The following is a 26,550-nucleotide window of genomic DNA, read 5'->3' as shown; positions in this document are numbered from 1 at the left end:
TGTCAGCTAAGCTTGCTAGAATGATGTAGTGACATAAAAGATGACACTGACTCAGACAGCCTTATTTCCTTGGGCAGGTTGTTCCAGAGCTTTGGGGCCCTAAATGCAAAGGCTCTATCCCCTTCAGTTTTCAACATTTTCTCTGGAACAGTCAGAAGACCTCTGCCTGAGGATCTCAAGCTATGCAAGGGTTCATATGGGATTACAAGATTTAAATTAAAGCTGCAAACAGCCCACAAAGTAGCCGTGCATCTTTGCAACCATTGGACACTGCGCTTACATATCATTTAGCCCCTTGTTCACTTTCTCATCATGCCCCCCCCACACACACACACGTGTGTGCATCTCCCTGTTAAAACATAACAAATCACAATAGTTGCCACTAGGTGGCGGTATGACAGAAAACTGGAATGTAGATGTCTCCAGGCTGGGCCTCTTATCATATATGTGGAGTTTGATGTAGATTGGAATATATAGGTGAGTTAGAGCAACTGCCTCTTCCCTGGTGAGACATTGAAACCAGCCACCAGCCTGATGCCATTTGATGCAAATGCAAAGAGGTTAAAACAGATGTAATGTGGTTGTAAATTCTATTTCCAGGTAGGAGACATAAAAAAGCTGTACACTGCTAAGTTTTTTGCCATGAAAATTTTTAAAACATGTCTGAAGCCTGGTTAGTGGCCCTTAAAGGTTGCAATGTTCATGCGATCACATAAATATATGGGTTGACTTGAACATAATTCATAATAATAAATAAAAAAATGTCATAATTCTGTGATACTCTCTGTGTAATCTTTGGTTGAGTAGTGGCATTAAAAGAATAATCATATGGCTACCAAATTTATCAAGGCTCATACTCAGAGCAGGATGTTTCCCTTTTCATAAAAATCTGTCCATTAGTTTCTCACAGTATCTTGGTTTTGACCAAAGCATTGGACAGATAGATGGATGGGTAGTAATGTAGCTACGTATTAGCTACTGACACCATTAAAGGGCTATTCCAGTGTATTACACTTCCATAAAGAGGAGCAGAGGCTGCAATATCCTGACACTGAGTTCTTAATATGAGGGAAGGTCCAAAAATGCTGGATTGTACATTTCCCATTAGACAACTGGTAGTGCATATTAGCAAGTGTGTGCATGGTCACATGTCAACTAATCAACAATATAGTGGATCTTACCTGTCACTCTCGTCCCAGGATATACACGTCTGGTTGGTGGTACCCTAATGGATGGAGAACAGAGACATCATATGATCACCATAGAAGAGTACAGTACCAGTAATAGAGCAGCATATCACAATAGCTTGATGTCTGTAATTACTTCAATATAAAGGTTCATTTGTCACTCACGTTGTACAAGTGAGAGAATTCAACCACAACCGGAGCAGAGAGAGAAGCAGGGGTGGGCTTGATAGCCACTGACAAAATCTTGGAGTTGAGGACTGTGCTGTTCCTACAGATAAAAAAGGGAAAACCTCAGCGCTGTAACATGAGCCCCATTTTCATGAAACTGTGCCCTGCCAGATGCACCAGGGGTGTGCCAAACACACTTTGGCATTTTCATGGCCAGCCACACCTGGTGCATCTGTGGCACAGTTGGAAAACAGGATGGGATGAGTAAGAATACATTACATGTGGGTGTGTTAGATGTTGTGACAGTTATGGCAAGGCACATTCACTACTTTTATCAGATCAACATGGCAAAAAATTCTGAATGTTAGATTGAGGAATACCTTGGGTAAAAACACTGGCATCCATAGCAGATTCTATAAAAGGCAACATGTCCCAAAAGTACAATTTTAAAGGACACATTGACATTTTCAACATTGTTACTCGTTTAGAAAAGGTCACACAGTTGCCACAAAATGCTAAAGCATTTCATTAAAGCTACTGAGAGAGTGACAGGGTGTGTCCTGTCTGCTCAAAACCACACGAACCATGATTGTTCAGTCAACAGCAAAAAATGTAACAGGTTACTGACTCAGCTGTCTGATTACCAGAATCAGAGCAAGCACACAGTATAATCCTACCTGCTAAGTAAACCATAAAGATTCTAAGGGATTTCTAGCATCTGAAGCTATCCATATTGTTTTTCAATAGCTTATCTTAAACCATTTTTGGGGCATTTTATTTTACATTCCTCTTGCCTACTTAGTATGCATTGCAATTTCTGCTTTTCATAGGTACTATCAATCATGTGGAATGAGACAATCAGGAAAAAGTGAATTGCTGCTGGAAGTACTGACATTGAACGCTTCCAGTCAGCCAAACATGTTCAACAGCCCATGTTCAGTTTTCCAGTTCCTCATATCATCACTGTATTCTCTATGCACAATCGCACTCTCACCATTCCAAAACACAATCAGTCAACTTAAACTTTCATGTCATCTAGTCTCTTGCCTCAAACTCATCTCATTTTCCTTGAGAGGAGAACCAAATGCAGAAAAGGAGATGAGACAAGGATGCAAGAGGAGTGAAGAGGAGCTGAGAAAGAGAGCGGCAGTAATCCAGAGACTCCAAACAAACGTGGGAGAACTTTAGAGAGTCAGGGTCTGCTTCATTTCCCCTTTTCCATGTTACCAGTTCATTATGTGCCTTTACAACATTTTCATAATGGAGAGCTCCTTACGGCCATAACCACAGCCATAGATAAGAGGCTGTTTCTCACAGAAGCTTTCATGCATTCACACACACACATTTGCATTCGCATATATAATTACACAGAACACATACACTGCTGTGTTGAAATGTTAAAATGTATGTTAATCATCATGCAAGCAGTAACAGCAAGTTCCTCCAAGAAATCCCTTTACTCATGGAGATAAAAGACATACATGGAGCCACCCACTGCTAGTGTGCTGCTGTTTCTGCATCTAATCCTTGTTTTCATTTAGCTGGAAACATTCATTCCACTACTCATGTAAAATGCCCTGACTGTACTGTGACGATCCATAAAACCCAACACAATCTTGTAGTAGATCCACAGGGTTCAACCATTTCAGCAACATCAGCGTGTAGCTGGTTTAGTAAAGGGCACTGTAAACATTACAATACTGTATAATGGTTGCTGTCGATTGGTATGTGATCTGTGTTTCACTTTTAAAACAAATGGATGTGTGTTTGTTTTTTCCATTAAGAAGATCACCAAAACTGTTCTCACTGGATTAGCTAAAGTAATTTCATACTTTAAGAATTCTCATCCATCCTGCTTTGATAACACTGCCCTTCAGTTAAAGCAACATTATAAAACTATCTGACCTCAAAATAGCAGCTTCAAAGTCTTTCTGACGGTCCACTGACTTGTAGGGAGAATGGTGCTTCTTTCACGCAGACTGAAAAAAACACTTACACAAATGAATGTACTGACACTGCACTGACAGACAGAGTTGTCCTGCCTATAAACGTGTTGGATGAGAAACCGCTTTAACGGGTTGTTTTGTTGTTTAGTGTGGAGAGTCTATTCATCCATCAGTCTGTCTGTCTCTCTACCTTTCAGCCTTTCAAGCCTTTCAGTCCCTACTTGTTCTTAAATAATGAGATGCAGCATAGGAACAAATCTCTTCGCATATATTAAACTCTGGGATATACTTAGAAAGTGGTGCTGTGAAAATTTGCACTGTGGCTTTGCACATGTATCTCTGCCACTGCAACCTTACTAATAGCTCTTGTAAATCCAGTGTGTGCCTTGTTTATGCCTCCTCCTAGTGCATATGCAATAAGGAGTGAGATGCATGCTGCTAACCCAAATGAATTTCATCATAATCTGTCGAAATATTTCAGGCTGGACAAGTGGTTGACTGATCAACATTACCATCCGTAAAACCATTAGGACATATTGAATATATTCTCACAGGGATGCAAACAAAGGGATGAAAGGGCAACAAAGATTGTGGGGGTGGATTTGGCTAGTAAAAATGAATGTGGTTTTTGCTCTTTAGAGTTATTGCAAGTGTTGTCTGGTCAGGTAAAAGAACCACCACTGCTACTATCCACTCTGTATCATTCCTCTAAAGTATCCCTTGTACCACACCCATACCCATACCATTCAGGTCCCCTGGATCAAACTGTAAAATACATTTGGTTACATTCATATTAGCTCAATTATTAAAATCCCCTGGCTTCCCTGTCTGGAGTACACTACTCTGATATTGATGGAGTTTCATGACCAGAGGGAAACTGGTATAACAATCATCAAAGCCTCTAATCTTTCAGTTGCAGTTGCAAAGAAGTCAGCAGCCTTACCTCTGCAGAGTCAGAATACTGCCCAGGTTTCTGTATAGAACGATGCCGGTTACAAACGTCGAGGTGTCGTCTGAATCTGCAGTGGGGAAGAAACAGGTACACACACACACACACTGAGCATGGAGGTCAAAGTCAAATAAGACTGGAGTGTTCATAGAGACTGAATGCTTCAGTCTCTGTTAGTACAGTGGCCTGCCATAGAGGAGAATGCAGGTCAGCCATGCTACCTCCACTCCTCCCGCCCCCAGAGCTCCAGAGCTCTTTACACTGAAGCTGGCCTACATGACTAGTCAGCTATAAAGACTGTCTCTTACACTGCTTTATAGTCTCTGTCTCTCTCTCTCACACGCAAACACACATGCACACATGAATATACTCACACATACACAGATAAACACATGCACAACTGCACACTCACAGCTTCATTCACGCACTGACAGTAACAGAAAAAAAGTTAAAAGCAAACCTAACTTGTTTTTGAACACACTATACACACACACACACACACACATACACACACACATTTACCATCAGCACATAAACACAGCATCTTCTTTATCTGATATGACACTGCTAATTTCCACAGTATCAGATAGAGGTAACAGAGCCTGACACTGTCCTCACTCACAAATTAGCAAAGTTGACAAAATTTGGAGGAGTAAAGAAACACTGACTTGGCTGAAAAGTGTCTAAGCATCTAGACAGAGGTGCATGTCAAACTATGGTTCCACTTCTTTAAAAGCATCCAGTGTCATAAAAGATATATTTTACATTTTCAACGACAACAACTACAACTACAATTGTGCAGCTGTATCAGACAGTCAGTGTCTTTAATAATAATGATAATAATACATTTTATTTATACTGCACTTTATATTTTAGCAAGAAAATCTCAAAGTGCTACAAAAGTAATCAAAATGAATTAAAAACAGTTAAAAGGAATAAAACATCAAAATTTACACAAGAAACTAAATTACAGGTTAAAAGATTACTGGTTCATATGTTAAAAATCACTGTTGTGTGAAATGGTGACACCATTCAACTGTTTTCTGAGTTAAAAGAATTTGGTTACCATACACTGGCTGAGAGAAAGTGTCAATAAACAATCTGTGTAATTGTGACCACAATGGATCTGTTTCAGACATTTTACAGTAGAAAAAGCAACTTGCCAGTGCTCTGTGGTGGACAAACTATGCAGTGACAACACTGTTGGTTAATTAAACTCAAAACTAGTTGGACATTTATTTAGACATCATGGCTTAACAAAAGAGATGAGTCCATGAATGTGTTCCACATGGCTGTTTTAACACAGGGCTGATCACCATACAAGCTTTTAGACAGAAGAGAAGTACCTGGCTAATTGGAGTGGTGATAAGACATAATCAGAAAAGATGCATCTATATGCATCTATACACCATGCTGCAGTTCTCTGCAGGTGAGTTCATTCTGCCTGACAACAGAGTGGTGCCAGCATAGGAAGAAATTTGTCAAAACTTGACTGCTGGACCACATTAAGGCACAAACAGGCCTGGGGCGAGGAGAAGCCTTCTCTTTCTGGCTGAAGTGTCAAAGGCGAAAAAAAAGGAAAAAAAAAAAAGAAAGAAAGAAAAAAAAAAAACACAACTCCATCTGCTGGGCCATCTGAAGACATCCAGCTCTTCTGCTCCAGCTCACTACATGGCCGCCTGAGAGTTTGCAGCAGTGTGCCAGGCAGCAGACAGAGGCTGTAGCTCCCAGGCAACAGCTGAGCTCCCGTGGGCATCAGGGGGGAACCAAGGAAGACATGTGCGTGTGTGTGTGTGTGAGAGAGAGAGAGAGAGGGATGAAGTATTATGTATCCTGTTCATCCACTCTTTGGCTGGCCCATCCAATATGCTCAGCCAGATTTACCCAACAAGAGGTAGCCTGGAGGGACTTTAACCAGTGATTCAATAAGTTATGTGTCTGTGTGCGAGAACTGAAAAAGTTCATAGCCAAGTAACTGAATATGCATTTGTTAGTATAATGTATGTGCTGAATATTTGTTTGTATATGTTGGAGGGTGAATATTCTTGTAGTCATGCAGAAGCTTGTTTACTCACATTGCCTCAGTTATGAACTGATAAGACAAAGCATGAACATAGATTATGGCTCAGTCAACAGTGAACAGTGAATGTGTACTTGTGCTTACTTAATGTTATTCCATTAACAGGAACACACATTAAGAACGAAGTAAACATCATAAAAATTTAACTTCTGTTTTTGCTGCTTTGTCAGATATTATTTAGATCAAACACAACCTTTGCTACATTTTTCTCACACTGCCTTTTAATTGAGGCTTTAAACAACAACAGAATATGAGGTGAAGGTAAAATTCATTTGGCTTGTATCATTACATATGCATGCAAAATCATAATGATTTCATTTTACGGGGTATTCTTTGTTATGAATTTGAACATGATATAACACAACATTTGCATAAACCAAGATTCACAAGCAATGGAAGGCACCCTCAATCAATTGGCTTGGCGGTTGGCATGACCAGTGGTTTACTGTACGGTGGCTAATCTTAGTTACATTTTACATTATATTTTATACATTCACTAGAAAGATGCCACTGGAATGCAGTGACATTTAGAGTTGGCCTGGGGCAGCCTGAATTAAAAAGTTTTAAATGTTTCAAACTCAAGTAAAAAAATGAATTTTCTGAATGTAAAAGAAAAAGAAAACAATGATAAAATGGAAAGATTATAGAGGAAAATAAGAATTGAAGTGTTCTGAGATCAGTCAGTCAGATCTAACACAGAAACACACACACAGACAAACTCAACACACACTTCTCTGGGCTACTCTGCCAGTAATATTGTCAGTAGTACAGAGGGTACATGGATGAATAAACACTGACTTCAAAAACTGATAATTGAGTAAATTATTGAGCGAGCACAACTTTACACTGCTACACTGTGTAACATAGCTCAATGCCTGTCTTTAAAGCAAAAGTCTTCGAAGAATTTGGGGAAATAAAAGGAAATTAAACCTCAGCAAAATCAGCTTCAGTTACACAGTCCCGCTTAAAAAAAGAAACAAAAAACAAAAAAACCTTCTGCAAGTCTAAAATCTTCAAATCTGGAATTTCTTCACATCCCAGGTAACCATTTTGCAAACCATGTTACTATATTTTAGAAATGTGAATACATATTTTCTATTAGTCAAGCCATCCACTGCTTCCCATTTATATTCATATGTGAAAATCTATTTGCAGGCTCACTGTGTGGCCACACAATGATCAAGAAAATTATAGAGCTTCATATCTAATGGAAAATAAAGGAAAGCACTGGTCAGCTTTGAATTCTAAAATCTAAAATGTCACAGGATGAGCAATCATCTTAAGTTTGTTTGATATGTAGATTAGGAGTTAACAAACGTATGGTTAAAATATGGTTACAGTTGGCGTATAGGTTTTGATCATTATCATATTAACAAAGCTGCAATGCTGCACTTTAATTGTAGGTGATTGTTGTTGGTTTGCACACTGCAAACTGGGGGCAAATTGAATTCTGTCGGTAGCCCCCAACACTATTTCTTTTCATGTTCAGAAAATGTTTTTTTTTTTTGACAGAGACTGGCATTTGTATTTTTCATTTTTAGAAAAAAAGGCTCACATTCATAACATTTCCAGATTGTGAGAGGGGACCAATCAATCAATGTAAACAAGACATTAGAGAGCTGTTTTAATCCATGTAAGCAGGTCCAGGCTGTCTGCATAAAGAGGGCTGGCTGCTGGTGTGACATAACCACCGTGGAGACACATCTCCCAGCTGGGGAGGAAATTGTTTCTAATTGCTCCTGATTGGCTCCTGTTGACTCCTGATTAGGAGTGACGGCCTCATTAGCATGCTAGCAGTACAGGGCTGTCTTTAATGGTGGAAAACATCCCGGCTGACAAATAACCCCACTGCTACTGAAAACTGTGTATCTAGCACCTGCCTGCAGACAGGAGTGAAGCCCTGCTGCTGTTAATGTTCACAACTTGAATAACGCAAACACATTTTTGCCTCCCAAGCCATTAAAATGAATACTGATAGTGGATGATTCTCAAAACCTCTGGACTGCACTTAATAACAATGTCTACTATTTATTTACCATTTCAATTTTTTACTGTGATACTGATGGATGGCAACCAAAGTATGGTCAAATATAGGCTTACTTGAGTACTAAGTGTTAGAATGATGTGGTACATGAAGTCTCTCTCTGACATTAAAGCTGAAGACAGTATATCTGCCCACCAGTCTCCTCACACTCCAGCCTTCACTCAATCACACTGCTGTGTCACTGCCCAATATTATCAGCTTTCCTAAAGTGACTCAGCCAGATCACAGTATCTATTTAGTCAACTCTAGTGGTATGTAGCCAAGTCAAAGTTTGGGTTTATTTGCATAGGTTTTAATATTGTCTCTGAGATGTTTTACCATCACTCCAATACGAATAAATATCAATGAAATTTGATCGCAGTGCTCAAAGCAGTGAAAATGAACTGACACCAGTGTTCAATATTAATGAATTAAGTCTCAGACATTTTATTGATTAATTAATCAATCATTGACTTGGGTGGCTGCAGCTCAGTCCAGCTGCAGCCACCCAAGTCTGATCCCCGGTGGTTTGATCCCCGGCTCCGTCAGTTTGCATGCTGAAGTATCTTTGGGCAAGATACTGAACCCCAAATTGTCCCCAATTTAACACTGTTGTGTGTATGAGTTAGAACACTGTGTATGTATAGAACAAGTGCTCTCTGAAAGTGCGTGTGTGTAAATGGGTGATGTGTTGAGTGGTCGATGTAAGTGCAGCCCATTTACCATTTTACTTGAAAATAAAGACAAATGCCTGTCACACGAGACAAAGGTAATGACCAAACCAAAGATATTCATTTAGCAATAAGGTGAAATGTAGGGGCAGCAAACACACACCAGACGCATTTAAATCTTTACATACACATTATGGTGCTTGTATCATTGCTTCATCACCGCTTTAAGACCACAGAGTTGTATAATTCCCTTTGTCTGTAAACAACACATACGAATGTAAATACTGATGTTTGCAATTCAGGGCCATTAAATTGTTAAGGCAGATGGGCTGTGTATTAATTTTTTATGAAACTTATTCTGCTGTTATCAAAGACAAAATGTCTTTTTGTTGCTCAGCTGCTGAACAGCAGGTGACATGAAGTGATTTTGTTATTCTTCAAAATGTTTTATTTGCAACATTAAAAACAACTATCTCTGCCTGTGTTTGTCTAAGTGGGGTGCCTTGCTTTGCAGATTAATGGCATATATATAGATACACACACACACACACACACAGAGAGAGAGAGAGAGAGAGAGGGAGAGAGAGAGAGAGAAGGCGGACAAACCTGCTGGACATATGTAGCTGCCAAAAGATACACTTATAAACCAACCAAGATAGTCTGATGTACAAAATATCCAGTCGTCACATTTTCATGGTTACAGTTACTTACCAAATAGTATAAGTCTACATGCACTTCCTTGCTACAACACTTATACTGTATATGTTATGTCTCAGTGGGTTGGGGCTGGGATGCAGATATGAGGTGTGCTTGTAAGGCGTGTTACAGGTCTCACCTGGCTTGCCAGTAGACAGGATGTTTTTGGGGATGGTGACTCTATCCTCAGAGCTGCGGGCCCAGTCCACCATGCCCCTCCAGCCCTTCATAGGGAAGCTGATGTCTGCGTGACCCACCACTGGACGCTTGTGGATGCTCAAAACTGTAATAGAAAAATAAATGAAGCTCATTAAGTGATTACACATAATATTACCTCTCACTGAGCGTTTTATAAGGAGCACCTGTACATCTGCCCAGTCATGGATTTATGCAATCAGACAATCATGTGGCAGCAGTGCAATGCATAAAGTTGTGCAAATACAGGTCAGGAGCTTCAGTTAATGTTCACATCAAATATCTGAAAGGATGTGATCAGATTGAGAGGGTGCTCTTTGGTGATCTGTGACCTTGACTGAATGCTATGATTGTTGGTAGACGGGCTTGTTTGAGTTTTTCTGAGAAATCGGAGGCTGCAGTGGGCACAGGCTCACCAAAACTGGACAGTTGAAAACGATTTCTGCCGAGGAAGCAGATGGTAGGGTCTGAATTTGGCATTAACAGCATGAATCAATGGAACCAACCTGTCTTGTGTCAACAGTCCAGGCTGCTGCTGCTGGTGTAATGGTGTGTAAAATATTTTCTTGGCATACTTTGGGCCCTTAATACCAATCAGTCATGGTTTGAATGTCACAGTCTGAGTGTTGTTGCTGACCATGTTCATCCCTTTATGGCCACAGGTTACCATCTTCTAATGGATACTTCCAGCAGGATAATGCTCCATGTCACAAAGCTAAAGTCTCAAACTGGTTTCATGAACATGACAGTGAGTTCAGTGAACTTCAGTGACCTCCTCAGTCTCCAGGTCTGAATCCAGTAGAACACCTTTGGGATGTGGTAGAAAAGGATAAATCATGTAATGCAATCTTGTCAACATGGACAAGAATCTCAAAGGAATGTTTCCAGCATTTTCCATGCCACTTAGAACTGAGGCTGTTTTGAGATCAAAGGAAGGTAATGGAGTTTATTCAATTTTATGTATCAGTAATGTTACCGATCTAACTATACTTGACTTAACTTCCTTTATACATTATGTGGAAAACAGTTTCTCCAAGTACTGCAGAACAGCTACAAAAGAAATTAGAAATAAAAGCAGCAGGAAAATGTGTGTTATAATGCCTGCATGGTTGAATTAGCCTGCTAGGAGGCCAGACTGCAAAGATTAGCTGCTGGGCCCCTATTAACCTCCCATTCCTTCCACTATCTATACAGTTTGTTCCATTTTCCTATACAGAAAGACTATCTAACCCAAGATAAACCATGTGGTAGAGGGACTAAACACTTTATATGCAAAATCCCAAAACTGAAATAATAAAGGTGTAAAGGGTAGATTTTGACATAAGGACCCTCTTTAACACAAGGCCTCAAAGTCAGGGAATAAAGCAGGACCAACCTTGCAGCCTTTATCATGTTTGTTGATATTGTTTTAAGAGTGCATACTCCCAGACAAAATTTCAATTTGCACAACCCAGCTAGTAAGCCTGGAACTTTGTGGACGTTCTGGGGCCCTGGGACAGTTGTCCAGTTTACCTAGTGGGTAATCCAGCTTGGAATGATCTTTCTTTCTTTCTTTGTGTGTACCACTGAGGAAAACGTTAATCCTTAGCGGTGGCTCAAAGTTGAACAGAAGGTCAGGTTTGGACTAAAATGCTCTGGTATTTCATATAAAAATAAACGTCAGCCACTGGACTCAAATGTTGCTATCCTTGGGAGGGCTCTGCAATGATAAATTGGCCTCTGATGGAATGACCGCTCAGTGTTGTGTTGTTAATAAAGTTAAAACCCTATACTCCTAGCAGGGGTGGGACATTCGTAGCTATGCACAGCATAGCTGAAGGCGATGACTGTATTGTTGTGACACTACAAAGTTACTGAAGTCCTGACGGCCTGTTAGGAGGCACAGTTTCTGATTACAGGCAGTGTGCATTTCTCTGTGGGTTGAGCATTTTCATACTTTCTCAGTATTTAAATAACATCTAAATGTGCTTTATAATCAAAAAAGGTATGCAAATCTCAATTTCTACAACATGGGACTTTTAAGGACATTTGAAAAGATCTCTCTCCTTGGAAACTGAATGAATAATACATTCAAATATAAGAATAACAGAAAAAACAAGCCTGCTGAATTCCCACATCCTCTATAACATAACTACTTTGATGAGTTTGGAGGAAGAAACTCTGATCTGATAACTATATGCTATCAGAAGAAGGAACATTCCTGTGCATGGCTTTACTTATGTTTGAGGTGTGGGAGGAGAGAAGAGGTCAGCCACCTCAGGGGAGGTACACTGCTGGTGTGGGCGGCTATTTGGCTCCAGACAGCGAGGTGGCACCGCTATAAACAGGACCTCTCATCTGGCCTCAGTTCCTACATACTTCCCTTGACTCAACTCAAACTCTGATTCATTTTTATCTGGAGGTCACAGACAGCAGCAGAGCCTCTGTGATGACTACACTACATTATTTTTCCCCTGTTTGAGAAAAATAGAGTGTTTACAGTTGCTGGGCAATGGAGAGAGGCATCAGGTGGTTGTGAAGGTGAGTTTAGAATCCCACGAGACACATCTAAAGACCTGCTGCCATGGAGAGTGCTAATATTTACCATGGGTTGTTCTCCTGATGTAAATACTGGAGAACAGAAACAGAATTCAACAGTAAGAGAGATTATGCTGTGCTGCGACACAGTAATATCAACAATTAATTTAAAAGAAAATGGTTAAAAAAATTCTAATCTCCAAAAAAAAAAGAAAAAAAAAAGGGAAAAAGAGGTCCCAATATGAGCTAATCCAGGTCCAGGATCCAGATTTATGCTAAACCACAGCTTCCACTGACTCCAAGCCAACTCCAGTTTTACTTGATATGACATATAATGTGGGATCAAACTATTGCTTGTCACTTTTAACTTTCTAACTTGGCTGACACATCACTATTGATATAACTGTGAAAACCTAAAATCTGCTAATAATATGAATCAGACTTGAAATGGACACTTAACATTGCTTATTGCAACTTGAGACTGAAGATACATGAAATATCTGTTTAACCATCAGGTTATTCTCCCTTTTCTGTATTGCTATTGCATCTTATGAAGATCAGTCTTCAGAAAAAGCTGTGATAATAGAATTGCTTTTTGATAAGCAGAGATAGCTGTGGAGATCTCCTGGATGGAGATAAGACTGACCTAGGTTATCAGTGACTTCATACATGTCTTGAAAGTCTTTCATTCTCAGGCCGATGACATCCACAAAGTCCTCCACCAGACGGAACAGCTCTTTGATGTTTGGCCCCAGCTGAGAAAACAGAGACACATATATATATATATTCTGAACAGCTGTAGAAGCACACTTGAAACACACACACACACACACACACACACACAAAAAAAACCTGTGTGTTTTTCAATTTTTTTGCAAAACTGTATGCAATAAACTGGCAGTTGTTTTAAATGGCGACGGACTCAGAAATATAAGCATGAACAACTCATAATGGAAGCTGAGGAAATGAATAATGTGAAGCCTGTAATCCTTCCCATCATGACAGGATTGTGAGAAAGTGAGAAGTCCCCAAATTCATGAGCTACAGTTAAATTGAGCAAGTAAAACACATTAAAGTCTAAGTTCAGTTAAGCAGACAAAATACTCAGTAAAGTTTGTAAAGTTCAGTCTATAATTTTACCAGCAGTTCAGTCCAGAAAATATAAATGATAGGTAAATAATCAAGGTGAAGCATCATGTCTGCTTTTTAGTTTCCTTTATTATTACTGCCACCATAATAATAATGAAGTTATAACTGTGACAACATTATTCTCTATTTGATACCATTCTAAGCTTTGAGATTACACATTGTTCTAATCAGGGCTGGGTTACCCATTAGGGAGGCTCAGGGCCCCCTTTCTTCTAGTCTCTCTGCACTGTGGGCATCAGGCACAGGTTTATTTAGTAAAATGCCCTGTACAAGCACTACACACACTGACCTGAAACTAAAACAATAAATAAATAAATAAAACTAACTGTGTTAAATTAGGGCTCATCTACAAGATGGGACCTCAAATTTGAGTAATAACTGAAGTGTTCCCTATAGACCTTTATCATTTCAGTTTATATGTGCAAATCTGAAGTGATTAGATTACCACAGACTGCTGTAATTCTTCATGGTGAAGCTGGAGTCATTGCCCCCACCCACCAATGGTGCTGGGGCCCCAGTGTCCTAGTACCTGGTTGGTAATCCATCTTTGGCTCTGATAGTTCTAGAGACTGGAAGTTTGGCAGTTTGATAAAATACTTTTCTTTTTCAAACTTAACATTACAAGCAGACACGGTGTCCATTGTGATAAATTGCCTAACCCAACTTTCAAGTCACTGCAAGCTAGTATTGATTTTACCATCAAGAAATAAAGGGACACATCTGGCTGTTTGGAAAGCTGACTTACATATTCAATGAAATACGATATTACAGCCACACTGGGAATGGTGAACAGTGATGTAAATCATGGGTATCATGGGTAATTAAGAAAAAAAAATCCTGGCAATAAAGAGCTCTTGGCATGAGCTGAGATGCCACTGTTTAAGGTAACAATAGTAACTGTTAATTGTAGCTGATACTTTCATGTTTGGGGAGTAAACATCTTACTTTTTGTGTATGATATCTGCATTTTAAGACACTGTGTTCATTCTGATGAGACCAGGCTGAGTTATCTAACATTATTCTGATGCCTGTACGATGACACTCCTGAGGGCTGGACGGCTGGTTGGAGGCAAAGATAGAACTGCATGAGTGGATGAGTGCAGCAGATGGATGAGTGGGTGTGTGTTGCGTTGACTTGGTTGCTCATTAGCTGTAGTTATTTCTGTTTTCCAGCAGCACTCTTCTCTGTCTACCTCTGTCAGCCTGAAAAGATACAGGTGGGCTGTTTGTCCACCTGTGTTTTTGTCAATCTATTCTACAGCTACAGAGTTGTTATCATTATTGTATACTAAGTTTAACAAAAGATGTAATTACAGTTGAGGTGGCGGTGTGAGTTCCATTTAAGAAAAACAGCGTGATACTAACCAGTTGTGCTTCCTCCCATCTCTCCCTGTTTTCTTCCATTAACAGATTGCTGAGTGACTGCACAAAGTTCTGGAAAACAAAGAGAAAATGTTTCGCATGATGTCTTATTCACAGCTTTACATTCTGAAGTCAGGCTGTATGTATTTACATGATGAGGCTGGAGGTGGTCTTTTTCTTCTTTTATGAATTCCTGTTTCATTTAAGCTCAGTTTGAGTCTTTACTGCATTATGTTGTCACTTGTCCTGGTCTGCGCACGTGTGTGTGTGTCTTAGCTCCTCCGCGTACACACACACACACACAGAGCAGGGCAGACAGGTTGACAATTTGTTATGTTAAGTAAAATAAAAGCTCTATAAGAGTCTTATAAATATGGAAAGGTCCCGAATGGCTGAAAGTCAGGCCAAAATATCAGCGTTTTTTTAAATGCACAATATAATGACAGTGGTGAGGAAGCTAACAGGGAAGGGCAGGGAGGCTTGTCCCGGCCACAGTAATAGCATCTCTCTGCAAGTTTATTCAGCATTATTAATGCAATGGTTAATTATTATCAACAGTGAACATGTATTATGGGAAGTGTAGGATTCATGTGCGAAAATCATGACATTGCTCCAAAGCCCTCTTAGGGTTACATTTAACAATAAGAAAAATATAGAATATGTTTTTTGTCCATTATATATATGTAATACTTGAAATTTCAGTAGTTTGTGCTTTGCCCTTAATTTTACCAATTCTTGCTAGAAAATAATATCAATGCATCTTTACCTTTAAAGTACTGTATGAAAGAATTTGAAACAATTTAAATGTAATAACTGCTTTTTTTATTGTCAATGTGTGAAAAGATTGTTACATACCATAAAAGAATTTGCCATTCCCCAACTATCTATGTTGCCTGTAACAAACTGTAGACTGAAAACTAGGATCAACATCAGCATAGAGGGACCTTCGTTCAGCTTTGGGAATAAAAACTGACCCCAAGCTGGCTCTCCCATTGGACAGGTGAGCAACATTACTGCAAAGTAAAAATGTATTGTGATGCTGTGGTTTTAGCTGGCTAATGCTCTCTAACATTAGCTCGCCTGCTAATGTGGACAAATCAGCAGCAAATTATTATTATTGTGCTGAGTGGATAATATAGTTCATCCAAACTCCTGAGGCTGATCTGGCTGGTAAATTGACAAGCTTGCTATCTGGCAATTACTTTATTGGCTAACAAACCAACCCTAGATCCCTGCAGTGTAGTTAAGTTACAGCTACCTGGCTAACCTTTGCTTGATTTCTTGGTAACATTGGACTGTGACTTGTGCACCCCCAGTAAGCACACAGTGAGGGCTGGTAAAGAGAATGACAGGGTTGGTAAGAACTTTATGGATGCTCATGCCCACCTGCTCATGGAGTGCAAGAACAACAACAGGTGTAACAACAAGGGTTTTCAGAATTCTCCATACAGAACCTTTAACTATAATATTTTTAGGCCAGAAAACCCCTTTAAACAGAGTTAAAAGCAACAGTACACTATTAGTAAATCCATATATCAATTCACCCTCATATCTGCACTGCTGGGACTGTAGTATGCCCTCCTGAAGATCTCAGTCATATTCTTCAGCACATCCACAATGGCCAGCAGATCACCGCTGTAACTGGTCCCATCACTGGACGTCACTCTCAGCTTGGTCATTACCTCCGAAACACCATCTCCCACAAGGCCACGTTGTGCTTTGGACAAATGTTCCCGAGTCTAACAGAGAAGCGGCAGAAAGATGGCCTCTCTTAGTTTTCACAGGTCAACACAACATCTCTGTTTATGGCAACAGAGTGAGCAGGGTTGAACACAGTATCATTAAGACTAATATTAAAATTGGTTGAAATTTGAGTATACACAATCAATTATTTTGCATTGCAACCCTATCTTCTAACTAAACTCCATCCAAAAATGTGAATGAAAATTGAGATTACAGTCTCTATTAACATATTTAAGATATGTTCCTAATTATGTATTTGGTAAATGAAAAAATAGTGGTAGTTGATAGTGAACATATCAGTGAAATATTTACAGACATATATGATTTTTCCCATATAATCTTCTCCTACGTCACAATATCCACTTGTGGATATTGTATTGTACTGTATGCTGAGGCACTCACAGCACCTGGTTAACCACAGATGATGCTTTGAATGCCCACCATCCCACTCCACCCACCTCCTGGTGACTCTGCTGCTGTTAATAGAAGTAATGCTTCATTCATTCAAAAAATATGTTGCTTCTAAACATAAGCCAGCGATTCCTGCAAAATGTATTTGTTGTATGGAAATGTCATTTTTAAGGAGTTTGGGGTCATACCAGGAGTTTAACAGAAATGATTCTCACCAAAGTTTGTATGCTGCGATAGTCATTGGAAATGCATTTCATATAGGTGGGATTCTCCCAGTAGGCGATGCCCTCTTCATCCAGGGTACAGCGGCGCAGGATAAGCCCTGTATGGGGGACACATGAAATAAGGGTTCTATAGCAAAGTGTGTTTCTAATCTAACTTGTAAATGACCAGTGGACATTTTAATCTTATACATGGCAAAATGTATATGTATAAATGGTATGAGCTCACCCATGGCATTGGGAGGACAGCGTACTGCTGCTGTTTCACCAGCTGGAGTCATCTTCCATACGACATTGGAAAAGTTGTCCTCGCTGCATATTTCATGAGGTTCTATTCACAGAAAACCATAAATGAGTTTCATAAACTTGTAGCATGTAAATATTTGTTAAAGTAGGGGACAGAATCATTTCTACGTAGCACAGTTTTCTGTCCCTGATGCAGTTTTGCTGAAAAAACAATCTGTCTCCACGCACTGACCTGGGCATCTCTTTTCATTGCAGCGTCGGACCTCCTCTCGTTCCCCAGGGCAAGGCTGCCCCCCAAAAAAGGGCCCATAACAAATCCTGTTTCTCTGCTGGCTCCCCCCTCCACAGGTTTTAGAACAGCCCGACCACAAAGACCACGGCTGCCACTTGCCATCCACTGACATAATGAAAGCAACAATGACAATAACAATATTAGATAAGTCTTGATCAGGCACAATGAAACACAAAACATCTGTCTTTTTAGGCTAGGTCCAACATAAACTGATGCAGGTTTTGTATGGTTTCATTTCCCTAGAGCGTTAAAATAATAGCAACTACCTGAAATCCGCTTAATGCAGTGCACTGATAATTTATAGCATTCTAAAATTAATGGAAACTGGTGGCAGTCTGGAGAGTAGAAAAAACAATCTACTAGTAATGTAATACTGTATCTGTGGTTTGGTGTAAATAAGGAATTTTGGTGACCTGCAATGTCTATCCTGGTTCCTTTTCCAGAGTGGTGCAGAGATGGGATTTTTTCATTGCCTTTTGAATTATTCCAGAAAATAAGTTGAGTGACTTAAAAACGTCTGTGATGCTTACACGTTTTGCTCAGGAAGATAATCATCACTAAGAAACACCACTGTTATGATCTTAGAAGCCTAAATACACTCGGCAGAAGTAAAAAGCTAATGTTAGGCTATAAATGAACTACACCACAGTCGCATGATGTCAGCAAAACACCTAACACCGAAGCTGGGCGAAGATGGCTAGCTTTATTTGCCTTAGCTGGGCAGTACAGAAAATGACTGACAACTGAAACACGAAGATGTGGGCTTATAGCAAGAAACACCCCATAAAGCCCATAGATTATATGAGGGGTACCTGCTTTTACTAACAGGTGCTAACTGGTGTTAACGTTAGCTGACTAACCCAGCTAATGTCAGCACCAGCTGGCGTCAACCTTTGTTTTTCTTCATTCATTTAAAAATTGTGACTTATCAGCTGCAACCATTTCCTCTTTTATTTCTTGTCACAAGGAAAGCAGTAGAGTGACAACTGAATACTTTTTTTTTTTGGACAGATCTATTAAAAAAAACACCAGCATTGCAGCACCTTGAAAACAAGAGAGCCTCAGTGAAGTTGGACCTGGAAACAGTTTCTTCGTGACTTAACAAGTAGATAGACCCTTTTAGAGCCTACATCACAATTACATCATCATTACATTAGCTGGAGGCAAAACAGAGTTAAAAGTGGAGGCAAACACTGATCACTTAAAAGTACTAGGCTATTACTAAGTGACTTCACTTGTAAACAAATAACCAGTTCCTGTGGAGCATTAGCTATCTTAAGCCATTACTGAAAAACAAGCCGATAAAACTTGCTCGCTAGTGTTAGCTAACATGTGTAGGGCATCCACCTAAGCCCCACGCACACACACACACAAAAAAAAATGTTACTCACAGTAAAAGGATCTATACAGCAACCAAAATGTTAATGGGATCTTCAAAACCACAGTTACCACATGGACATGGCTATTGAACACTTTGCCACTACGAAGGATAATGGCTACCTGTTTAAAAAACAGGTCTGCTGGCAATAGGCCTGAGTATTAAATAGAAATATCACAGTTGGCTAGTGAAGTTCATTAATACACACCAACAATCGGCACCATGAACATCACCCACAAGGGCTTTGATTAATGTCATACATAGCACTGTGTAAAAATTTTAAGCACTTTAGATGAGACATTTTCTGTCCCAAAAGGATGCAGAAAAACTAGTCCATGCATTTGTTACTTCTGGGCTGGACTATTGTAATTCACTATTATCAGGCTGCCCCAACAAGTCTCTAAAGACTCTGCAGCTGATCCAAAATGCTGCAGCACGATTACTGACAGGAACTAGGAAAAGAGACCATATTTCTCCTGTGTTAGCCTCTCTACATTGGCTCCCAGTCAAATCCAGAATAGAATTCAAAATCCTCCTCCTCACTTACAAAGCCCTTAATGGTCAGGCTCCATCATACCTCAAAGGTCTCATAGCCAGCAGAGGAAGGTCGTCTAGTGCTGCTCATGGTGGATCTGTTGGGTCTCTCTCTGTAAATACCTATTTTAAAGAGTACGGTCTAGACCTGCTCTATATGAAAAGTGCCTTGAGATGACTTTTGTTATGATATGGCGCTATAGAAATAAAACTGAATTGAACTGAATAGATGATCAGATTTTAATCCATCACACAGTACCATTAGGGAGATAGCTGACATGTCCCACATTCATGTCACTTAACATGCAGCCAGAGTCGTAAAGAACTACCTTCAATGACAAGAAGAGCAAAGAGTACAACAACAGATGGTCTGGCCCTAACAGAGCCCCCACACTGCCTGCCAAGTACCTTGAAAAACTGTGTGCAGGTACACCAAGGAAAACAGTTTTAAAGGCAAAGGGTGGTCACAGCATATACTGATTTGAATGTTTTAAATGTTACCTGAATGAATGTGGTGGGGTTTGGTTGTATTAATCTGAGGACCACCTTATATCTGAGTGGGGAAAAAGCTTTGCAATACTGTACATACTGTAACTTTTTTTCATGCTGTCATTCTTTTTTGATTTTTTTAATCTGTTTGTTGTATTCCTGTATCATCTACTTAGTAAGTAATACCAGAATAAATAAATAAAAGAATTTGGATCATATTAAATATTTTTGATGTAACTGTGGCCCTTTCTCTCTCATACCCGGGCACTCCCCAAGGAAGCAGTCGACAGTCTCCAGCCACTCTCCTCTGCACTCTGAGCCTCCATACGAAGGGCCGTTACACTCTCTGGTTCTCTGCATGGTCCCGTTGGAGCAGGAGGCAGAGCAGGAGCTCCAGCTGGACCACTCATTCCACACTCCATCCACTGAACACAACCAAGGTCCCCATCAACAAAGAGAAAAACAGCCCAGTACAGTAAGAAAGATGTTAATTATTTGGTGTATTTTGAGTTATATACAAATTCATAGATGTTAAAAATGAATATGATTCCAGATAGTGTTTACTGCTGAATATTTTCACTTGTACATATCACATCTTCTTGTATGCCTTGTGTTTGTGTAATACTGGGTGACAAAGTAACTATGTCCTTACCAAATACACATGATGATATATTAAACACTACTGTGTTTTTTTAATGCTAACATACTGTTAAGATTTAAAGGTTCAGTATGCTTCAAACGAGTGTTTATCGTGGTTCTAAATATCCACAAGATGTAATGAATCCTCTCAAAAGCATTCCAGATGAAATAGATGTGATTTGTGAGCATGTATGGTCCTTCACGTTCAGCCCCCATAGTGATAAATTTTGGGCTGCCCAAGAAAACTCAGTGTGGACCATTTCTGGACATGGAGGGGGGGGTTGGTAATGAAATTGACATCATGCACACCCTGGTGGCCACACAGACGCTGTAAGTATACTTTTGGCCTAAAGAATATTAAAACAGAGCTTGTGAGATTCTGAGTGAGACTCAGATACACTTCCCTCCTCTCTCACCTCCCCAAAGTAGACTTATTGCTGCATGAAATGAGCTTGATTGTTGGATTGTTACTGTGTTCCTCACCTGGACAGACAGCTATGTTGCAGAATTTGGTCTGTTTCTCTGGGCCCTCACAGGGATCTCCCCCAAACTGAGGAGGAGTGCAGGTTCGTGTTCGGGACCTGTAACCTCGGCCACATGTCGATGAACACAAACTCCACGGTGACCACTCATCCCAAGCACCGTGCACTGCAATCAGAGCAGCTAGGGTATGATTTATAGACAGACAAACACAGGCCACCTTAACACACCAAAACAACAGCAGAGAACTTCACTGACACAGTTGACAATTATCAGTTATTTTGCTGACTGATTTTACTAGCATCATCTATGCTGATCCATTGTCTTGTGGTAATATTGTTTTTTAGTTTGCGGAGTCTCCCTTCCTGTCTGGATATAGGACAGCCTTAGAACACCATAAAACCTCTGTTATGATAGTGGGAATCATTCTAAACTGCAGGCAAATCCCTTCCTGTAAGGTGAGGGTAGAAATCATCCCAGGGGCCACAGGTTTGCCAAGTGCCTGAGGAAGGGAGTCAGGTGGGTCTTGTATGGGTGAGGCAGGGTCCAGGAGAGGGCTGGGCGAGCGCAGGATGGTGGCATTAGAGGGGAAATCAGGGGGCTTACCTGGACAAACAGCAGAGTTGTTGCAAGGTCTCTGCTCTCGCAGTGGCCCACTACACTGGGTGCTGTAGGAGGAGGACACGCAGAAACGAGTGCGACTCTGCCAGCCCTCCCCACACGTGGCAGAACACACACTCCATGCTGACCACTCCTCACCTGAAGCTGAGTCTACTGAGGAGGAAGGGGTGGGGGAAAGGATAGGTGGACAGAGGGAGAAAAAGGAGGAAAAGGAAAGGAGAGGGCCATAACTAATTATCATGCAGGATGCAGCCAAAAGAGGAAGGGTAGTGGAGTGATAAAGGGTAGATTTTAGCTGTGCCACATTTAAGGGGTTGCCTTCTTTTGAGGCCTAATGTTTTCTGAACAGGTAGATGATGCTGTCCCATTCCAAAGGTTCCTCCAAATGTGATTGATTAATGAAGCCTTCCTTTGCAGATATAACTCATGGTCATTGGTGGCTCCCAGTATTCCAAACCATTGCACTCTGGTCACTTGAAGAGACAATGGCAGGAACTTGCAAAAAGGCCTAAATCCTCTGTGGACCATTTCTTTTGGAAAGGAGACACATGTCCAGCTCTCTAATGGTCCGTCCAACATCACACACTGTGTCATTCAAAGGAGGCGGCCTCTGAAATGGACCCCAGCTTCTGTTCTACATCTGTGGGGCTCTGACGTCATATCCTCTGCATTGACTTCCAGGGGAAGACAATGCCACTGGCTTAGGATATGTCAGTCATCGTTTCAGCAGTCATGACTGCCAAGTCAGTTAACCAGTAAGGGAGCAAAGAAGAAGAAGGAAGAAAACTAAACAGGATGTGAGGAATAGATTAGCAAATTAAATTAATACTTAACCCAAAGTCTATCTTGTTGTATCAAACCTTCATCCCCTGTAGGACTGAAAAGAGGCAATGGCTTTTGTCATCTTAAATTCAGATCAGTTATATGTTTTTGTGGTGGACAGATATCAAAATGTGCATAGAAACTACTCCTGCAACACAATCTGCTTCTCCTCTGTCCAACATTGTACATAGCAAAATACTGACAAGAATCCAAGTTGACCACAGCCTCTTTTCTATATGGGCACTGACTTGTTATTTTTGTGAGCAGAGTGACAGTGAGTGTAAATGTGTAAACTGTAAACTTAAAACACCTCCACAAACAGACAAAGCATGTTTTTATGTTTGTATGTTCTTTCAGGTCCCTAAAGTATTCTTCAGTTGGCAGTTATCTTGCCACTGAGGGCTAGAAAACCCATCCTTTATATTTTTCATTCATTCTGTCAGATAGCTAAAACTCACAAAGCACATCACAGCTTACTAATGTAGTGTCTGTGTAGCACTGCACCATATTTAGTTAGGTTGCATTGTTTCAGTTACACTGCATTAATTGTTGCAAGATACAACAAGTAACAGCACCCTGGTTACGATCTTTGAAACACACAACTATAACACACTAGATGGTTGAGAATATACAGAATGCATCAGCCATCCTGTGAGATAATCAACTCATCTGAAAAACCCAGAGTTTCATCTGCTCTACCAAATGTAGCTACAAGCTGGCAAGGTCTGAATGCCATCCCAAGAATTTCACTGATGGTTTTACAAACCACTGCCCAGAAGTTGTCAAGCCTCAGAATACATGTGTTAGATTGGCTGGAGAGAGGAGGAGCCTGTCACAACCAGCAACTGTCCTGGAATAAATGACTACAAGCCTGGCTTTGCTTAAATGAACCCTATGCAAAACTTTGAATTCTAGCACATGATGATTAAGAATGAACCATTTTCTGTGCTTTTGTCCAGGACTCTTTAGTCAGATCCATACCAAGTTTGTCCTCCGACTGAGTTTTAATTCTGTTAAGGTTTTTATCTCCTAAAGACATGAGACACTTGAGAGTATAAACAGAGATCAATCCTTTATCATGAAAGCTAAGAGTGAGTTTTTCTGACATTGTAGATGGGAAATCGGGGAGGAGGGAAAATACAGGAGAAAATGCATCTCAGTATTTCAGTGATTATTTTTCAACATGGGATGATCACGACAGGTGGCAAACCTAAACATCATATGTGTTTCTGTGTTCTGCCGTTAGGCTAATCTGATGATATGGTTAGTCAGGATGATAACCAAAAAGAAAGGTGGACATTATGAACTATTTTACAGCAACCAAAGTGTAAGTCACTTAAAGAAAAAAAAAAATCTCAATTTATAAAGTGTAGAGTCAGCAATAATGGTAATAATAATACTCAAGTAAACCACACGTGCTTTTCCTCACAGCTGCATCAGTGTGTTATATGATCAGATGACAGAAGCAAACTGACTGTGTAGCTCAGACAGAGGAGGAGAGTTAGGTAGAGAGGCGGTGTCACAGGTGTATTTGCAGATTTTCATATATATATATACGTATATATATACATCTTTATACACAGATGTCAATCTGTTCACACAAATAATATCAAGTCTATGCCCATATATCTCTGTCAAGAGACTGATCACAATTGTTTCACAGCCACCTTATGAGGTAATAGTTCAACATTTTTGGGAATACACTTATTTACTTTCTTTCCAGGAGTGAGGTGAGCAGATCATTATCAATCTTCTGTTTGTGCATTTAGTATGGAGTTGGAGCCAGGTGGTGATTAGCCTAGCTAACATAGCATAAAGTTTGCCTTTTCTTTAAATGCACCTACCAGCATGGCTTAAGTTCACCAGTTATCATACATCCTGGGTTTATTGTTTTAGATATAATGTGTTCATCAGTGAGCTTTAGCATCAGGTGTAGTTCTGAACTTTGGACATAGCCAGGTCAGCTGTGGATCTCCCTGCTAGCGAGGCTAAACACATCTTGACTCTTGCTCCATACTTACCACACAGACCTGAGACTGGTATCTAACTCTTGGAAAAATAAAGTAGTAAATAAACACTGTCTCGATTTGTTGAACTACCTCTTTCAGCCTACAGAGGGTTGAGTGTTTGCTACTCCTGATTTTGGGTGGAGTATCAGTTTAACAGAGAGGGAGGACTCCATTTGATATAGTGTTTTACAGACAGGGCACAGTGTCCTGTTATGACCTCAGTTTCACTATGATCAGTCAGGGTCCATGTTGGAATTAGTCCATTGCAGACAAGGCACTACTTTGGGAGATTTTGATAGATGTGTATGTTAAAAGTGAGTGCAACTCTCTAGTTTGTGGTTGTTGTCTTGTATGTGTCTGGTGGTCACCCAAGCTGCTACTGTGACTGATGCATGGGATCCCTCTGCGTCCTGTTGTCTTACCTGTCTGAGGGCTCTGCTGTCCGCTGCGGGGCTTGTCTACGTCATCACGCTTGCGGCTGTCCACCGAGCGAAGCGATTGGCTGCGAGAGAGATGGCGACCTTTGCCTAAAGGGGGGGGAGGTGAGGCAAGGCCAGGAGGGATGGGGGGTGGGGTTAGCAACCAGAGCTCCTTCATTAATGGCTTATATTTGGGACACAACCGTGACGTGATTGGTCACCCAAAACAGCATCAGCCAAACTTGGGACTTCTGTTGTGCTGTCAGTGTTAATGTGTTGTAAATGTTGTGCTAATGATAATGTTTATATGAGGGGTTTTTTTTTATCTGGTGGCATGACTAGCTGAGAAAAGAACAGAGAAATAAAAAACCTAAAACAAAACATAAACATGTACATACATAATGAAAACCTGCTGTTTGAGCTGTTTGTCAGGCAGAAAAGTACTTCTTAATAAAGCTTTATCCTGTCAAATATTTCATTGACAGTGCCAGAACTTCTTGTTGTTCAGATGTTGATTTGCTGTGTCCCTTTAGCCATTTGTGGGTGTAATGATTTTGACATACTGTGCATGCATGGTCTTGAAAACGGCCGACCATGTCATTGTTATTTTTCATCGATCAAAGTCCCCGTTCCAACATGCACTCCTTAAGTCAAAACACTGACTTATAGATGACAGTTACACAAGCAGATGAATGAGATGCGAGAAAGTAAAGATTAGTATAAGGCCACTCACTGACACAAACAGATGTATACAAAAATGACAAACACACACACACACACACACACACACACACACACAGAATGATCATCTCACCAGTGCAGGGCTGCGAGTTGCACGGCCGGCCCTCCTCCACCACACCTTCACACAGGTACGACTCCTCTGGTGGTGACTGGCAGGTCCTAGTCCGAGTCTGAATCCCTCCTCCGCACTCGCTGCTACACTGTGCCCACTGGCCCCACACACTCCAACCACCTACAGACACACACAGTAGTGGTCATTTATAAAGCACTGCATTCTTGTCGACCTTTGATCAGAGTGCCGGGTTGTGGATAAAACATGTCTCACCGGGTCAGGCCACCTGAGATCACAGAGGTTTATCAAAGTCAGGTCAAAGACTCACATTAGCTCATTTTAACTTTGTTTTTCAGCAACTAAGAAAAACTAGCTTTATGTTCCAAAGTTTGACATGTTTTTTTTTTTGTTTGTTTGTTTGTTTTTTTCCTTCAGGACAGCTCTGTGAAAACACATTTCTATAGCATGAACTAAAATCATCTTTCCACTTTACAGTTGAATACAGTAACA

At 40.4% G+C, this 26,550-nt stretch overlaps 1 protein-coding gene across 10 annotated transcripts in view; it reads right to left on the bottom strand.

The window, feature by feature from the left end:
• Positions 1-26,550, bottom strand: part of adgrb1a (adhesion G protein-coupled receptor B1a) — a 134,165-nt gene that overhangs the window by 43,649 nt on the left and 63,966 nt on the right. For 5 of the 10 annotated variants that reach the window (XM_018665706.1, XM_018665703.1, XM_051076082.1 and 2 more), the window contains 15 exons: positions 26,062-26,220; positions 25,251-25,355; positions 21,983-22,150; positions 21,380-21,559; positions 20,518-20,682; positions 17,797-17,961; positions 17,548-17,649; positions 17,313-17,419; positions 16,488-16,682; positions 14,947-15,015; positions 13,079-13,187; positions 9,860-10,003; positions 4,245-4,320; positions 1,353-1,455; positions 1,182-1,225 (listed from right to left, as the gene is read on the bottom strand). In XM_018665706.1, the coding sequence (XP_018521222.1) occupies positions 1,182-1,225; positions 1,353-1,455; positions 4,245-4,320; positions 9,860-10,003; positions 13,079-13,187; positions 14,947-15,015; positions 16,488-16,682; positions 17,313-17,419; positions 17,548-17,649; positions 17,797-17,961; positions 20,518-20,682; positions 21,380-21,559; positions 21,983-22,150; positions 25,251-25,355; positions 26,062-26,220 (1,891 nt within the window). The remainder of the gene's footprint in view (positions 1-1,181; positions 1,226-1,352; positions 1,456-4,244; positions 4,321-9,859; positions 10,004-13,078; positions 13,188-14,946; positions 15,016-16,487; positions 16,683-17,312; positions 17,420-17,547; positions 17,650-17,796; positions 17,962-20,517; positions 20,683-21,379; positions 21,560-21,982; positions 22,151-25,250; positions 25,356-26,061; positions 26,221-26,550) is intronic. The other 5 variants (XM_018665704.1, XM_018665709.1, XM_051076079.1 and 2 more) reach the window with 4 other exon arrangements.

The sequence above is a fragment of the Lates calcarifer genome, linkage group LG15 (genome assembly GCF_001640805.2).
Source record: "Lates calcarifer isolate ASB-BC8 linkage group LG15, TLL_Latcal_v3, whole genome shotgun sequence".
Taxonomy (NCBI): domain Eukaryota; kingdom Metazoa; phylum Chordata; class Actinopteri; family Centropomidae; genus Lates; species Lates calcarifer.
The sequence above is the reverse complement of the archived record's forward strand: the minus strand, read 5'-3'. Positions and strand labels throughout refer to the sequence as shown.